Raw genomic sequence first — 17,452 nt, forward strand, 5'->3', positions numbered from 1 at the left:
TAAACCAGGGTTCTTCAATTCCGGTCCTGGAGGGCCGAAACACCTCTGTTTTTCATCCTCTCCTTCTAATCAGGGGCTAAATCAGACCTGGGACACCAGGTGAGTGCAATTAACTACCAAGTAGAAAAAAAAAAGTGTTTGGACCCTCCAGGACCGGAATTGAAGAACCCTGGTCTAAACCATGATCACCTTGATCTCATTCATCTCAGTCTCATTGCAAAGGGTGTTTATTATAATACTTATGTAAACAATATATTTTTGTAGTTTTTAATTAGGGGTGTAATGAGTCGTTTTAACAACGATTCGATTTGTATCACGATTCGTGGCTGTCGATACGATTCAAGGACGATATTGGTTCATTTAGAACGATACGATCCGAAACGATTCAGTGACTTGAAATCGATTCAGTAACCTTTTAGCCAAAAATTCAACCAGTGTGACTGAAATAAATACCTGGATACTGGACAGTGCAGGTGAAGTTTCCTAGATTCCTGTTTCTTGTAAGGACCGCAATGGTGGCTTGATAATTTCTTGCTCGTCGGCTTCTCCTCTGTCATCCGCCATGCTATGCTTTGTTGTCTTGGCGCCTTTGCGCTGCTGCTGGCACGATGACGTCACGGATAGGCAGACTGAATCGAGTAATGTTTAAAGCCTTTATCATTAAAAGTGCTAAGAAAAAAACATCCATATAAAGTCTGACGTGCTTAAATCCAATGGGTTATTTCCTAGTATCGATACAATCGATTTATTACATTTTAAAACGATGTTAGATCAATATATGTTGTCCAAAAGGCCAACTCGCTCGAGCACAGATCGATGTAGTTGGATCATAGGAATATAAATCGATACATCGATGTAGTAGATGGATCGTTACACCCCTAGTAAAAACACTCCAGTCGCAAAACAGGGGCACTGGAAAATACAAGGCACACAGGGAATATTCCCAGCGATACAAAATACATGGAGCTCCACCGAGCTTCTCTCTCCCTCCACAATAAACAATCACACACAAAGACAAGGGGGCAGAGGGAACACTTATACAGGTACTAATGAGGTGATATGAACCAGGTGTGTGTAATAAACAAGACAAAACAAATGGAATGATGAGATGAGGAGCGGCAGTGGCTAGAAGGCCGGTGACGACAAACGCGAAGCCTGCCCGAACAAGGAGAGGGGCAGCCTCGGAGGAAGTCGTGACAGATACTGTGTATTTTTGAAAGAATAATATATTTCCCTTGACAGAGTAATGCTGAATGTAAAAATGGCTCAACTTACCCCACTCTCCCCTACACATGATGTAACATTTGTTTACCATTGACAGATAATGTTTAAATGCAAAACACTTTATTTTGTGATGGGGCCCTCAGCTCAGTTTGGGAACCTTAATCCAGTCTGGACAGCAGGAACTCAACCTGTATTTCTAGATTCCCCATCACCTCCCCCGAGAGCCTCTCTGGGCTTTCATAGATTGACTCATTGAGGTTGAAGATGGATTCTAGCCATGCCTTCATCTGGCCCTGTTGACAACAGACACATCATCAACTATGAGTGAGTGAGTGAGTGAGTGAGTGAGTGAGTGAGAGAGTGAGAGAGAGAGAGAGAGAGAGAGAGAGAGAGAGAGAGAGAGAGAGAGAGAGAGAGAGAGAGAGAGAGAGAGAGAGAGAGAGAGAGAGAAATAATGTACCTTAACGAGGAGGTAGAAGTTCTCAGCAGCCTCTGTCCAGGCTCCTCCAGGAGGGTCAATCCTCATTATGACTTGCAGGAGCAGATAAAGGAAGCTACCAGGCTTCTGGAGAAGGAACAGGGGACATGAGTGACTGTCTACAGATCTGATATGACAACATTGTGTATAGCATAGATAAACAACAGGATGTTCCATTCTTAGGGCCACTTACAGATATAGGAAGAGATGTCTTTCCTTCTAGAAGGCTTAGTAGAACGAATTCATAAAAAACATCTGCGAAGTTGATGCGGTCAATCTGAAGTCAAACAAATAAGATAATTACATAATCTTCATTGACAAGCACTTTAGAAAGTCTCATTGAGTAGATGTTAGATGAGAAGATGGTGCCTGCAGCTAACGCTCAAGCTTGCATGTAGACCTACTCCTACGAGAGCCATCTCCTGCTCTAGTCGCTCCCTGTTTGCTGGCTCATTAATGAAGTTCACCAGTAGGTCGTAGGCCTGCTGAAACTGCCTCACATCCTCAAAACAAAACAATCATAAAATTCCTTAAAACTTAGATAATAAACTCAAAGATTCAGGTCTGTAATTCAAAGGGCCTCCGATTGTTTGGCTAGTATGACGTTGAAACTTCTCAACTAAACCCTATGAATCACTGTTGCCTAAAGGTAACCCACTGTGCAAGAACTGGTTTAATCAATGTTGTATCAATAAAAAATGTCAATGTGATGATGTTGAATCAAAGTGGGAAACTGATTGGATTTGAAAGAAGTCATCAACGTAAGGGAATTTCGTCTTTTAACCTAAATCCAATTACGTTAATTTTGGGGGGGATTTCACATTGAATTCACATTAGTTGACAACTCAACCAAATGTAAATCAAAACGAGGCGTTGAAATGACATCTGTGCCCAGTGGGAACTATATATCTGGTCTGATGAACGTTGCACAATTATGTAATTGGTTACCTGCTGGTTGAGCTCGGAGAGTCCACTCAACACCATCCTCCCAGCGTGGGTGAGGTAATTGAGGGAGGTACTGTCAGAGGATGTCAGAGCCTGTGAGAACAAGACAGTACATTTACAAATAGTCCAGAAATGTTCATGAAGTGAAATACAAAAAGTGCTAAATTCACATTTTCTCACCTCCATAGCACGTCTGATACCGGCCAGCCTCAGAGAGAAGTTGGTTGTCCCTTGGTTTTCAAAGTAACGCCTGTAAATAGAAATGTTCAATAACAAATGTTCAACCTAAGAAGCTAAAACATCAGTGCCATGAAATTAAGAAATCATTTTATGTTAGCCTATATTATAACTGCAGGATTCAGAAAGACCATACCAATGTAGGATCTTAATTTGATCACTCTTTTGTTGCTGAGAATTTTCCTGCATGGCAGGAAATGCAAACTTGTAGCGTATTTGGAATTTTCAAGTTTGTAATTTCCACTTTTAAATTTTAGACTCGATTTGCCCTAACGAAAAATGTATCCTGTTGCTGCAGGATTATTTTCCTGCTGTAGCAAACTGTCTCAAATTAAGATCCTACATCTGTATAACTAAAGCAAAGGTTTTTACTATAGATGAACACATGAAAGCGAACCCACCGCAGCTGGGGCACATCTGCAGCATTATTTTGCTCCTCCACAAACTCCTCCTCAAACTCCTAAAACAGACATCACATTAACTTAAACTCTACTAAACTGCATTTCACCTGCAACATCAACTGAAGCAGACAAAACATTCAGTGACATCATAACAATACTTTCATCTTGACCTAACAACTTGACCCTTGACAGACAACACAAACCTATCGATACCAAAACAATGACACACACCTGTACACACAAGTACAAATGAAATAAGAATTATTGACTGTAGAAAGAGTTTTACCTGAGGAGTGCTGTCAGGGGTCTGGTCCTGGTCCTGGGTGGAGTGGTAAGGTGGAGGGGGACTGGGAGGGGAATCGGAAGGGAAAGGGGAGGCGTAGAATTCTGGGGGAACTGGTGAGAGGAGCCAGAGGACGGCTCATGAGGGGTGGTGATGATGTCAGAGGTGGAGAACTGATATGACATCATCTCATCCCCCCTCTCCTGGTACCCCTCCACTGTGGTGGAGATATCCACCTGCTGTTTAACACACAACATGTGACACTGTCAGCCCAACACTGAAAACCACCATATTGAAAAACCCCTCAACCAAACACTGAAATAAATCATAACACAGAGAAACAACGGGGGTGTACCTGGGCATCCTCATAATAGGTGAACTCAGACCTCCTCTTGACAAGGCAGGACATGAGTCCATGGATCCTTCTACCAAGGAACTAAAAATGAGGCAAGAGATTAGAACGTGTCATTTCATTTTCTGTCAACATGTATTTATTCAAATAGGTAAATGGACATTTGCCACTTTACATTTTTTCTGTGAAAAATTGCCTGACTGTACCTTAATACCAGTCAGCTTCTTGTTGGTGAGGACCACCTGGACGAGACCCTTTAAAAGAGACAGAGAAACATTACATTTCATCCAGGAAATATAAGTAGACCTATAGCATGTGCGTCATTTGACACAAATCAGGTGCATTTGAGACGAAAGACCTGTTGAGAATCTCTCACCCATGGGTCCAGGATTTTTTCCTGGATGACTCTGCTCCACCACAGCTGCATCTCTACTCCCCTCACAATGCACAGGTGATGCATGTCCTCTTCATTTTGCTATAAAGAAAAAACTCCTTCAGTCTCCAGACCTCTCTCTATATGTTAGCTGTAGATTTGGCAGGTGATTTCAGTTCTGAGTATAATCCCTGGCAGTGATATAGAGCCCACATGATGTTCGTACGACAAGTTTCCCCTAGGTTTCAATTAGGGACAGACATACAAAAGAAAACCCAGAGACAATTGGGAGTTCAAATACACAGGTGTGTTCATAAATGTTAAGAATATGTCTGAAGTACCTGCACTCGTCCATAATGGATATTCCAGTAATGGAAATGAAACGAACCCCAGTTCCCAACCAGCTGCAACTTCTCATAGGGAAAACCAGAGTCTTCCCTATTTGGCTGAAAAACAAAGACATCCCCTAATTATAGAGATTGCTCTGTGATTAATAAGACACACAATTGTGGAGATAGAGGATAAATAAATTATAAATTGGTCATTTAGCAGACGCTCTTATCCAGAGCGACTTACAGGAGCAATTAGGGTTAAGTGCCTTGCTCAAGGGCACATCAACAGATTTTTTTTTCACCTAGTCGGCTCGGGGATTAGAACCAGTGACCTTTCGGTTACTGGTACAACGCTCTTAACCACTAAGCTACCTGCCGCCCATGGTAATGTGTACTATTACTAATCAGCTATGACTGTCTAATAATGTGATTGACTACCTGTGAATGGCTATCTGAAGGTGCTGACAGTTCGTCAAGCACTAGCCTCCCAGCTTCAGTGAGGTGAATGGTAGGCTCCTCAATAACCAATTTGGAAGTCTGTGAAAAAAAAGGGAACAGGGTAAAGTAAATTCTCCCTATAAGATCAGATGAGCTTTGGTTAATAATGTGTTTGGTTACCTGTGTGTTTAACACTGCAAGCTCTGTTACCAGCATTCTCCCAGCACGAGTGAGGTAGTAGACTGGTTTGGCCTTGGAGAAGACAGGCTATGAAGACAAGGGAATATGTTTTTTCATTATGTGGTTTTATAGAAAACTAGTGACTTGATGTTAATCTTTAATATCCTCTAAAGACCAGAGAGTATCAGAATGGATAGACTCACAAAGATAGGAACACACAAGGGTCCAGACCAAGGGATTAAAGCCAGACAGGACCGGTGCCCAACCTCCTCATCCACATACTAAGGAACAAGACAGGATTCAATTAAGAGTCAGTTTGAATGATAGACAGGTAGCCTATAGGACTGACAGACTGGAATAGGGAGGATCGCAAGAGGAGGCCACTGCATGATAGATTCTGAGACACTACACAGGTCTGTGTTGAAAGGTTAAGGAAACATCTGAGGTACCTGCATATGAATGGCTACCTGTTCATTTTGAGAGGACAGTTCATTCCATACCATCCTCCTAGCAGGAGTGAAACAGATGAAAATGGGCTGCTCCACTGTGAATATCTGTGAGAAAATGAGGGAACGAACATCAAAGTATTTCACTACCGTAGTGGATACTGAAGGTAATCCTGCCTATTAGATCAGATGAGCTTTGTCCAATAATCTGCATGGTTACCTGCGTGTTTAACACTGCCAGCTCTCTCACCAGCATCCTCCCAGCTTGGGTAAGGTAATATGTTGGCTGCAGTTATAAAAAAATAGGGAATATGTTTCCAGAAATGTATTTCCATATTGTTCTTCAGAAAACGTCATGTTTATGTTTAAAGTACATAAACCAGTTTTAAGACCAGAGAGAAGACCAAAGAGTATCAGAATGGATGGACTTACAGAGCTGGGAACCCACAGAGGTCCAGACCAAGGGATTAAAGCCAGACAGGGCCGGTGCCCAACCTCCTCAACCACATACTAAGGAAGAAAATCAGAATTAATTAATGAGTCAGTAAAATGACAGTTTGAATGACAGATTGTTATTGAACCAATCCTGCTAATGAAGCAGTATTGTTATAGCCTGGGTGCCAGTCTGTTTCAGCTCTCTGTCCACTCCTTATGGGATTGTGATGCCAATATCATATTGCCACGATGGAATTGGCAAGAGAGCGGAAAGACTGGCACCCAAGCTATTGATAGGGCTGCAGCATTCTTACCTGAACAAGGACTGGGTCCTCCTGGTCCAGGGTGGGCTCATTATCTTTATGAAAAACAATAAAGGATTGTTTTCTCTAAGTTTAAGAAATACTAGCTACAAGACACCAGACATCTGTCCATGTAGTTAGGCTGATCATATACTTACTTGTGTTTTATATTGTATGACATCAAATGTATTTATGTGTCTGCATAATGTACCAACATGTTCAATTAAACCTAAAGCAAGGGTTTGGTTTCAAAGGAGCAAGTTTGTTTGTTGTTGTTAATCTAGGGCTACACTGTAAAAATGTCATCACCATGATTGCTACCTAAATGACACCCTATTCCCTATTTAGTGCACTACTTTTGACCAGCGCCTTTTAACCATAGAACTATGGGTCCTGGTCAAAATAAGAAATAGGGTATTGGGTGGCATTTGGGACTATTACTATTTAGACATTGTCAAATATGTAAACTTACCCTCCTCAACCGTGACAACACGGTCCAAGCTCTCCACGGTGGCCAGTGCATCCACACCGATACCGTCATATTTGCTATATGTGGTCCTCTGTAGCTCAGCTGGTAGAGCACGGCGCTTGTAACGCCAAGGTAGTGGGTTCGAACCCCCGGACCACCCATACACACAAAAACTGTATGCACGCATGACTGTAAGTCGCTTTGGATGAAAGCGTCTGCTAAATGGCGTATTATTATTATTATTATTAAAGTAGACTGCCGAACCAGTCGCAAACAACAGGTCAGCTGCACACAGAAGCGACCTCTTGCGGAGGAATCTCAGCGGGGTCGCTTTCAACAAACGACTGAACATAGACCTACTCATTATCGCTCTACATACTGCAGTGATTTTGACTGAGTTCAAAACCATCTGACAATTCTTTCTTAGAATTACAGGGATTTATAGGGACCATTAATACGTCAAAGTATTCCATAAGTCATGGTTGGCTATGTCACAATGGGATGAACATGTTTATCAAACTGATTAAAAAACACTCAACAGTGACATCAATTAAATTGAATTTTGAGCATGATTTGGGAGTTTATACAATTGTAAACTATGAAACCATTGTTTAGAGAACAGTAGGAGTATAACCATTTAGAAAATACTGTATCTATGGCTCTGAGTAGGAGTAGAAGGGACAGCGTCACAATGCGCTCGCCATGGTTCTGAAAAAGAACGTTCATCAGCTCTGTGATGTTCTAGGTGGAGACACTCACTGAACCACTCACTTTCACGTTCAAGGTGTCAAAGCGTTCAACCAACATGCATTGGACTAAAACATCATTCAAATAGTTACTAAAAAGCCTACAGATATGTTTTACATTATTATTTTAAATCTCCTGCATAAATCAGCTGAGATAGCCTACTCTTCTCATCTCTTCGCCCTCCTGCCCTGGTGGTTATATCTGAGCGTTTTGATAACTGATTGATAATTTGGATTATTCATATCCAAAGTGAAATGCTGATTGTGTCATATTTATAATGTAGGCCTAGTAGCCCACGTTTCATGACATAACCCTAATCCTAAAATAGACTAAAATTGAAACCCTGGGCGAGCACACAAGCTCTGGCTGTACAGCCGGCAACAATAATACATCCAAAGAGGGTGGCTGTTGAGGAAAACCAGTACACCAACACAAATCTTCATTAGGAGATAAAAGTAATCAGAGGCTAAAAGAAAATGGCAGACAATAGAAATCGAATGCGTATGTTACGGCTGGTTAGTGTTTTAATTACGAAGGACTCCCACAAATCTATTGTCTCTCTAAAAAACTGTAGGCTGCATATTGGTGGTCAAAGTGGTCGAAACGGTGTAGTGATCCTCGCTAATACAGTGAGCCACTGATAGCTCCACTGAACCATATGCGCTGCACCCCGAAGTTAGCGACAGAAGAAGAGATACCATTGCCGCGAATGACGACAGGAGAAGAAACGGTCACTACCTCAACAAGTCTGATATGAAGCTGAGCTGAGACTAGGTATGTAACAATGAAATGTCGTCCAATTGAGTACTCACTCTCTTAAACTTTAAATCTTGAAATATATTATTTGTTTGTGCGTGTGAACATGATTTAGTGGGTGAACGTAAACTCAGCTGATTTCGAACAGGGAAGATGTATTCCAAAGAAATGAACATAAATACAGGAAATGTGGCAATAGAAGTAGGTATGTTTCTGTAACTGAGAGTAGAGTTATTCAACCAACATGACCATTTGAATTGTTTAAGGTTTCAAAGATGTCCCGTAAGAGACCTTTGCCAGGACAAAAGCCAAACCTTTTATTTTAGTTAAAGAACCAGCCAAGTGAGAAAAGACAGACAAACACACTGACAGAACAGCCAGAACGATTGATAGAAACGACAGGACAACAGACAGAGGAGCAACACAAAGGACAGAGAGAGCAGGAGACAGGACAGACTGACAAACAAGCAGAGGAGCAACAGACAGGACAGATTGACGCCCATGCAGAGGAGCAACAGACAGGACAAATAGAACAACCAACAGGGCAGATGGAAGGAGACACAGAGGGACAGAAAGAAGAGACCCCCCCAATCCAACAGCAGGGCCAGAAGAGTCGTGCTCTGGCTGGAGCAGCAACATATAGATCCATTTTCCAAAATGAGTGGACCTCTTCATGGCCATTTATTACCCGAGGGAGCCTCAACACGCACTACTGGTGTGCAGTCTGCCGTATTGAAAACTCATGTTGCCACCAGGGTGTGACAGATGTAGTGCGCCATATAAAAAGCAAAAGGCCACCAAGATAAGCAACGAGCTCTCCAGTCCACAGCCACAATATCCCAATATGCAATGGCCGTTCCATCTGTTGGGGGTATGTCTGCACAAGAGGTTAAGGTATGATATGTGTAATGATTCTGTCAAGGTTCAGTCAAGAGTTTTGTGTTCTAGTTGATCACGGTAAAGTCATGGTTGATAGTTTTGACTAATTTGTGGTTTGTATTTCAGTATAGTACAGTCCAGTTTTCTTAATATGAGATCTTAGTTGCTGAATGTGTTTTTACCTGTGCCCTATTATCACAGGCGTCTATTTTAAATAAACTATGGTCTTTTGGGAGGATTAATAATTTTTTATTTCTTACAGACAAGAAGGGCTGAGGTCAAAATGACAGCTGGGTTGGTAGTTCACAACGTCCCCCTAGCCTTTGCGGACCACCTGGGGCCTCTCCTAAAAGAATGTTTCGGAGATTCGAAGACAGCGCAGGAGTACAGGTGTGCCAGGACTAAGTCTTCCTGCATTACCAATGAAGCACTCGCACCATATTTCACACAGGAGCTTGTGAAGGAGATGAAAAAAGCCCCGTATACCCTTGTTACGGATGGGTCGAATGACACTGGTATTTCACAAACTATTTGAGATTTTTCTCCTCTGCAAAACATGTGCTTTGTGTATTTTTAAACATCTAATAACATGAACATCTGTATGATTCTAACTTGTCATTATAGGAGTGGAAAAGATGAACCCGCTTACTGTCCGGGTCTTCACGGGCAGCAAAGTTGTCCACCAGTTCTTAAATATGTGCACAACAAGTGGGACGAGCTGTGGGCCAGCAAGTGAGATCTTCACCAAAATTAACTCCACCATAGAGGAGCATGGCATCCCTTGGGAGAACTGCATTGGTCTCTCAGTTTACAATGCAGCTGTGAACATTGGACCACGTAATTCCATTGCCTCTAGGATGCTCCAGAAGCATCCCAACACCTATTTTCATGGTTGTCCTTGTCATGTGGCACATAACATCGCCAAAGCTGCAGGAGTGGGATTTTTAAAAGATTTTTTAAAGTGAGTTAAGGCCTGATTTATCTTTACATGTAACTTTTTATTTGTATCCTAATTATGTGCATTGACTGAATGTGTTATGATTGATTTATGCATTGCAGGTGTCCGGTTCTGATTTGGAGGATGTGGTAGTGGACATCGGTTACTGGTTCAAGGGTAGCACAAATCGGAAAGGATACCTGACAGGTATGCATGTTTGATACTATTAAGTGTAATACTGAAATGCTGAGCTGTAGAAAATATATGATATGGATTTAATGTCTAAAACAGAGTTTTGTGAGCTCCATGAAGCGGAGTACATGGAGGTCCTCCTGCGTATCTCGGTCCGTTGGCTAAGCCTTGAACGTTGTGTGACCAGGATCCTGAGGCTCTATGAACCTCTGGCCAGCTACTATAAATCTGCTAGTATGGTCATCAATTTTCAATTTCATTATGCAGCAACTACATGGATTGTTAGTCGCATACTTGTATTAATGACAACCTCTTGTTTTGTGTTATTTATTGATTGATTCAAGATGAAAATCAGGCCAGGTTCAAGAGACTTGTGCAGACATTCACTGACCCCATGACAGAAGTGTACCTGCTGTTCTTCCAAGCCACTGTACCAACTTTCACTTCTTTCAACTTGCTGCTTCAGAGAGAGCAGTCATCAATATTTTTGTTACATGATGAGGTGGGATTGGATTTTGCTGTTTTTTTCCATTCTGTGTTTCTTGCTGATATCTGCAGGGTTCCTCTAAAACAGGTTTCACCTACTATTTTGGTAAATGTCTGTTATAGATGGTGAAATTCGTACGCAAGCTATGTTCCAAGTTTATGGTTCCAGCAGCTCTGCAGTGCCATGAGGAGCCTTGTGAAATTGCCTTTGAAGAAAAGGCAAACCATTTACCAGGTTAGTATTTGACTATTATTATGATCAAACACTGTGATATGTGATATTTAGCCTTGTACCTTATACCGATATGCTGTATTGGGTTCACAACCAGGGCTAAACTTAACAGATTACTCGACAAGGGTGACATCACACCACAGCAGGTGGATTCATTCCATGAAGCTGTGTTGTGTTTCCTGACAAGTGCTGTGGACTATGCACTTAAGAAGCTGCCACTGGAAGAGCCACTGATCAAGCACGCACAATTTGTAGATACGGCAGAGGGCTGAAAGTGACATCGAAGATGTCCTGTACTTTGTTGAAAGGTTAGTTTTTTTTCTCTAATTATTGTCTATCATCTTAGCTAAAATACCCTGTGTTTTATGATGAGGTGTGTTCACTCCTAAACTGCACATGATATATTCTTATGTGGCTTCTCCTCAAAGATGTGTATGAACTGCTGCTGGTTGATGACTATATACCTAAAACGTAACAACTTGTAACTCTACTTTCATAAATAGGTTTCCCCATCTCCTCCCATACCATTGGCCAGAGGAGCATGACCTTCTGGGTGAGGAGTTTCTAAATTATCAGACCATGCCAATGATATCCCTGCAGGACTAAACTGAAATGGAAAGCTTCTGGGCTGAAATGGCAACCCGGAAGCATAAGGTAATTTTTCCTTTTGGCAGGTGTGGCTTGGCTACATCTGTTGCTTAAAATTGTTGCATGCATATATGTGTCATGCATGTTTCAAATTATGCATGTTTTTATCTGAACTTTGTTAATGGATCAACCTACAGTATACTCACAGTATTAATCAATCAAAAATCAAGGTATGTTTTTCCATTGTGTTTTGGTGCATTTTCCATAGGTGACAGGAGCCAAAGAATTTGAGAGGCTTGCTGCCGTCGCCAAGCTTGTCCTGGTGTTGCCCCATGCAAACGCAGATGCTGAGAGGGTGTTTTCAGTTGTGGGACTGAACAAAACCAAGAGAAGAAACAGCCTAGCATTGGATGGCACCCTGTCCTCAATAATGACCATAAAGATGGCCAATCTGGAGCCCTGCTTCAAATGGGAGCCCCCCTCCGATATCATCAAGGCCTCCAAGAAGGCCACAGGCCAGTATAACCATGCCGACAGATCATAGACAAGAGGCCCATTTGAGATGAGCCAGGTCTGCGCAGAATCGATCACCGGCGATCATCGCCCAATGCATGCTGGTTAGATTTGTGTCCGACTTGATCCCGACTTTCTCTGACGTCATGCACACGCGGGCAACGATAACCTCATGAGATCAAGGCGGCTGCAGTTCTGAGATGCAGGCAGTGCAATTGCTTTTCACCGACTGCAGGACCCAGGCGGACCCAGGACAAAAACTCACTATGTTAACATTTGCTATTCCACATAAACATCTAAATGTTTTTCTACAACAATATTAATAGTTAGCTATACCAGTGCAATGACCTTTGGCACACTTTCACAACTCGTAGTGCTACATTCTCACTGCCAAGGACATGATCAGCGACTAATATATTCTTAGCAACACGGTTACACAGTATAACACTGTTTTATATAAATTGCACACACTTCACCTGAGCTTTTAGTGCCTCTGCAATGAGCTGAGCCCCAGTCACATCTTCCATTATTATTGTCGAGAAATCTGTTCAAAGTGCAAACGCGGTTAGCAATGCTTTCTTGGACTTGTTGTTCAGTAGCTTATAAATCATGTTTAGATCTCTTGCAAATCATTAGTTTTTGTCTGCTTTCCAGCATGCATTACATGAGTAGCTTTTTCTTCTTCAGTGGGGTTTATAGGCAGTTGGCATCCAACGTTATGGTGCATTACTGCCCCCTATTGTACAGAAGTGTGGACATGAGCCGTGCAATAGCAGTCATGAATGTTTAATAAACTAGTAGCATTTTTCTTTTTTTATTGCAAGAAATACATAATAAGCCCTCATTATGTGTTTATAACTGCACTTTACTTAACACTTAACTCAATTCAGTCATTATGAGTGTATGACAGTATGAAAAAAATCAAAAATGTATGCACTCACTAACTGTAAGTCGCTCTGGATAAGAGCTTCTACTAAATGACTAAAATGTAAAATGTAAATGACTTGAGTGTATGCATTATAGATATAGGCTTCATAGAAAGTGTTACAAATGTTCTCCTGTCATCTTATAGGAGATCCATTCATGGATTTAGTTATGGCTTGAGAATGTGACTGGTCTACGGAGTTCTCCTTTATGTCTGTCTTTATATGTGACAACAACTTTTCTGTATTATGTGTATTTCCACAATCAATAATCATAAACGGTACTTCACTATGAATACTTTTGACTATGTGGTTTGAAGTACTTTACCGTTATCTTGCACATACATGAAGACTACTATAGACAGAAATCAATGCAGTAATGTTTTATTAAATAAAGGCTCTGATTAAAATATCATATTAATAAAATCAGGCATTTGGCTAATTCTTCTTCCCAGAAGCTCCTCTGAATGGTTTGGAGATGGCTCTGGAGAGAGCGTGTAACACCCTGACTATGAGTGGGCGTTTACGGGACTGGGACTCCTGGGGAGCAGGGGCCGGTGTGGTTGTCAGGTCCTCCTTGGGAGGGGGAGTGGATGGAAAATCTGGAACCTCACACTCAGCATCTGTCATAAGAACATTTCATGATCAGAAAATGAATGTGTGTGTTTGTGTCTGTCCGTCTGCCTGCCTGCCTGTCCGTCTGCCTGCATGTCCGTCTGCCTGCCTGCCTGCCTGCCTGTCTGTCTGTCTGTCTGTCTGTCTGCCTGCCCGTCCGTCTGCCTGTCCGTCTGTCTGCCTGTCTGTCTGCCCGTCCGTCCGCCTGTCTGTCCGTCTGCCTGCCTGTCCGTCTGTCCGTCTGTCTGTCTGTCTGTCTGTCTGTCTGTCTGTCTGTCTGTCTGTCTGTCTGTCTGTCTGTCTGTCTGTCTGTCCGTCTGCCTGTCTGTCTGCCTGCCTGCCTGTCCGTCTGCCTGTCTGTCCGTCGGTCTGCCTGTATCTGTTGTCACTGTTTAAACAAGCTTGTCATAGGGTGATACATCAATATGACATTATCGATGCTTATCACTTACCCTGTGAAATATGAGTCTCTCTGAGACGTTTGGTAGGCAGTGCATCCTGTTTAGGGTGGCTCTTCGGTTCCCCTTTTGTCTTGAACAGCTGTTGACAAAACACATCAGGACAACTGAGCCTGTGTAAAATACAGAGTGTGCATCCCAAAAGGCACCCTATTCGCTACGTAAGGCACAACTTTTGAAAAGGGCCCATAGAGCGCTGGTAAAAAGTAGTGCACTATATAGGGAATAGGGTGCCATTTGGGACATAGCCATTGACTCTCTCCCATGTGTATTAGGATTGCATTACAGCGTCCTCACTCAACCTCCTAAAGACAATGACAACAGTATTGTTCTAATGCTGAGAGACAATAGGGGTGTAGTGAATCTGTAGGGTAAATTTCAGCCCTGCCTTACAGAGGTAATCTCAAAACACAGAGCACCCTACCTTAATCATGATCTTTGGAAACTTATGCATTTTCGGTAGGAAACGCCACTTCCTGTTCTTCTTAGTCTCTTCCCCTCTGGCAGAGGGAAGGCGGGCCATGCCGTCAGCCTTTACATCAGCCGGGCTAAGGCTCCTGGCAGGGAATTCCTCAGTAGCATTAAGGTCAGCTACAACACCATGAGTGATGTCACTTGTGGCATTGCTGGTGTCTGAGTGAGAAGAGCACGCTAGTGTGACCGACCTGTGTACAATAACTGGGAGAAGAGGACGCAGCCATTGAAGTCAGTCACTGCATCCCAAATGGCATTCTCTTCACTTTATAGTGCACTACTTTTGACCAGGACCCATAGGGTCTGGTCAAAAGTAGTGCACTAAATATGGAAGAAGGTGCCATTTTGGACACACCCAGTGAATTTTACATCATAAAACGCAATGTATTGAGCATGTTACAATTAAGTCCTATGCAGATGAAAAGAGGTACTTTCACTTACCATCCTCCATTGTAGACTTGGACACATAAGTCAGGCTGTCCATCACCACGTCTGTCATCAACTTGATGACCTGATCCAAAACCATTTCAGCCGATGGTGGCATAGGCCTTCCCATACACTGCCCCAGGAGTCTCCTAACAGAAGTCTGGGCAAAGTTGTACATGAGCTCTGAGGCATCGTCCTTTGACAGCTTCCTCAGGGCTGGTTTAGGCAGCGCTGGTTGAGAGAGGCTTCTGTGGCCAACCATGGATTGAAGCTGGCGGTTTATGGTTATCTCCTGAATGAGACCATGGACCTTTGTGATCAGGTTGCCAGATGCACCTTGAAGGGCTTCAACTGACAGGAGCCTATCCAGATGTTCTTCTGCTGAAGTCATCTCTGGGTCGTCCGTCTTCAATGTGTCCATTATAGTTTTCACTATGATATTGGTGTCAGATATGTTTATTTCTTGTTGGCTCACAAGCGTTGACCGTGAACCTGTCTCGTCCATTGCGATAGAGGTATGGGATTCTGTCCTTGTGATCTCATCGGCAGCGCTCATGTCAGGCAACTGGTCAAGGCTCTCCAGTACAGAGTCTAACATGTTAGTGGCTATCAGACACTCCTCACTTGCAATCTGCCCAACAGATGAACTCTCAGAGTTGGCCACTCTACACTTGATCACATTTAGGATCAAGCTGAGCGTCTTCTTTGCAGTTTTGCTAAAGCCTTCTTGGCTGACTGCCACTGTTACGTCTTTTAGAGACACAAGAGGTTTGCAACTTTCACTCAATCCACTGCCGTGGAGAGGAGAGGCTCTCTTCAAACTGTTGTTGCTCACAACTGACATACTCCTGGTGGGCAGAGTGACATCCTCACTGCATGTGTCAATTACATGGTGGTCTGTTGAAGAGCCACTCGAAGACAGAAGGGTTTTAGACCTTTTAGCCAAACAGACTTTTGACAAAGGCTTCTCACTTCTCACAGACGGAGGGCGGCTCCTGTCCTCAACAAGAGCAGTGTCAGCGGACTTAGAATGTCTGAGTGTCTCCACAGGGGCGGAGTCCAGCACATATTTGGCTGTGGTGACTGACACTGGTGGAAAAGAGAAAAAGATGTTCAGTCTATCCTTTACTCTGTGGTACATGGTTTGAGCAGCATCCAATAAGTTGTCAAAGACAACTCTGGGTTTGAGCTGGAACTCCAGCTTTTTCTCTCCTAGTGGGAAGGAGTCTGCGTCGTCCACAGTGTACTGGGATACACTTTCAAGGTCTTGCATGATAATATTTACTATATCTTCGGCTGTAGAAACCGCATGGTGTGAGAAGGTGGTGCTAGGCATGCTCTGTAGCAAAGAATGGCTGGCTTTGCTAGCAGCTCTGAGAATGGTCTCACTCACAATGTGTTTGGCCTTAGCTCGGAACTCAGCACTGTGAAAGCTCTGGATGGAAATGTTAGAGGTTCTGCTGGCTGCACTAAGAGATCGCGTGAGTGTGGCAATCTCGGCTGACGTCACATCACTCGAAATGGAGAGGTCCTCCAATTTCGAAATTATCGAGTCCAACTTCTGGTTGAAGTCGAAGGATGAATTTTACGTGCTCTCCCCAACGGAAGCGGAGCAGTCTTCCTTTGAAGTGTCCCTCTCATCACCGAGATCACCTGTTTGATTACCCCTTTAGTGCAGGTGTCGAGGGTGAGCTGGTAGGCTGAAGCTGGGGACTTAGAAGGGGTCTTACTGTCTGTCTTCTGTACAGGAGACACTGCCAAAGTGGCCTCAGTTACAGGAGATTCCTGCACAGTGGTCTCAGTTACAAGTAGTCCAGTTGCAGAAAGCTCGATTTGCACAGGAGTATTTTTTCCCTCAGTGAGATGGTGGGAGGTGAACAGCTTCCTTAGTTTGTCCAGGGTTTTGGTATAAATCTTCTGGGAACCTGAACTCACTTCCACCCAGAACATTTTGTGACCTGATTTCGTACGCATGGAGGCCTTATTGACCTCAGATACCTCATGCAGGTCGGAAATAATTCCACCAAAGAGATCAGAGGATGCCTCCTCAATATTCTCTGAGGAAACATGGACAGATAGGATTTCCGACAGTTTCCCACAAGTGTCGGTTTTATCCAGCGCAGCAGTATATGTCAAAGCTGCATCCTGAATGACCTGAGTGATGCATTGCTCAGCTTTGACAATATACTCCTCCAGTGGTTGACCATGGAGGATGTCAACTTTATCAGCAGGGAGCTCCTTCTGAATACTTACATTCTCCTCTGATGGGCATGGGTTGTTGAAGATAATGCTCTCAGTGACCATCTTAGAGGAGGCGAGAGATGAGTCGAG

The 17,452-nt window shown here is 43.1% G+C and overlaps 2 protein-coding genes and 2 long non-coding RNA genes across 5 annotated transcripts; 1 reads left to right on the forward strand and 3 right to left on the reverse strand.

Moving 5' to 3' along the window:
- Window positions 1-1,399: 1,399 nt before the first annotated feature.
- LOC123484926 lies at window positions 1,400-1,982 on the reverse strand. Its single transcript, XR_006658786.1, has 3 exons — window positions 1,896-1,982; window positions 1,685-1,789; window positions 1,400-1,517 (listed from the first exon to the last, which is right to left on the reverse strand). It is a non-coding gene; the product is annotated as an uncharacterized LOC123484926 (long non-coding RNA).
- A 70-nt stretch (window positions 1,983-2,052) lies between these two features.
- On the reverse strand, window positions 2,053-6,933 carry LOC121563391. Its single transcript, XM_045215707.1, has 16 exons — window positions 6,899-6,933; window positions 6,439-6,482; window positions 6,122-6,199; window positions 5,910-5,975; window positions 5,693-5,797; window positions 5,447-5,524; window positions 5,244-5,330; window positions 5,064-5,162; window positions 4,635-4,739; window positions 4,297-4,395; window positions 4,127-4,174; window positions 3,924-4,004; window positions 3,572-3,807; window positions 2,828-2,897; window positions 2,651-2,740; window positions 2,053-2,205 (listed from the first exon to the last, which is right to left on the reverse strand). The coding sequence occupies exons 4-16, from the start codon at window positions 5,943-5,945 to the stop codon at window positions 2,053-2,055; spliced, it is 1,287 nt and encodes a 428-aa protein (XP_045071642.1). The 5' UTR covers window positions 5,946-5,975; window positions 6,122-6,199; window positions 6,439-6,482; window positions 6,899-6,933.
- Window positions 6,934-8,397: 1,464 nt separating this feature from the next.
- Window positions 8,398-11,217, forward strand: LOC123484933. 2 transcript variants are annotated; one of them, XR_006658790.1, is made up of 3 exons: window positions 8,398-8,416; window positions 10,751-10,908; window positions 11,016-11,217. It is a non-coding gene; the product is annotated as an uncharacterized LOC123484933 (long non-coding RNA). The 2 variants fall into 2 exon arrangements; XR_006658789.1 differs by lacking the exon at window positions 8,398-8,416 and adding an exon at window positions 10,362-10,421.
- A 2,299-nt stretch (window positions 11,218-13,516) lies between these two features.
- Window positions 13,517-16,684, reverse strand: LOC121564740. Its single transcript, XM_045215709.1, has 4 exons — window positions 15,137-16,684; window positions 14,646-14,854; window positions 14,216-14,303; window positions 13,517-13,771 (listed from the first exon to the last, which is right to left on the reverse strand). Exons 1-4 carry the CDS (start codon window positions 16,455-16,457, stop codon window positions 13,587-13,589), a joined length of 1,803 nt encoding a protein of 600 aa, XP_045071644.1. The 5' UTR covers window positions 16,458-16,684; the 3' UTR covers window positions 13,517-13,586.
- Between the last annotated feature and the right edge of the window lie 768 nt (window positions 16,685-17,452).

The sequence above is a fragment of the Coregonus clupeaformis genome, unplaced genomic scaffold (assembly GCF_020615455.1).
Source record: "Coregonus clupeaformis isolate EN_2021a unplaced genomic scaffold, ASM2061545v1 scaf0498, whole genome shotgun sequence".
NCBI classification, from domain to species: domain Eukaryota; kingdom Metazoa; phylum Chordata; class Actinopteri; order Salmoniformes; family Salmonidae; genus Coregonus; species Coregonus clupeaformis.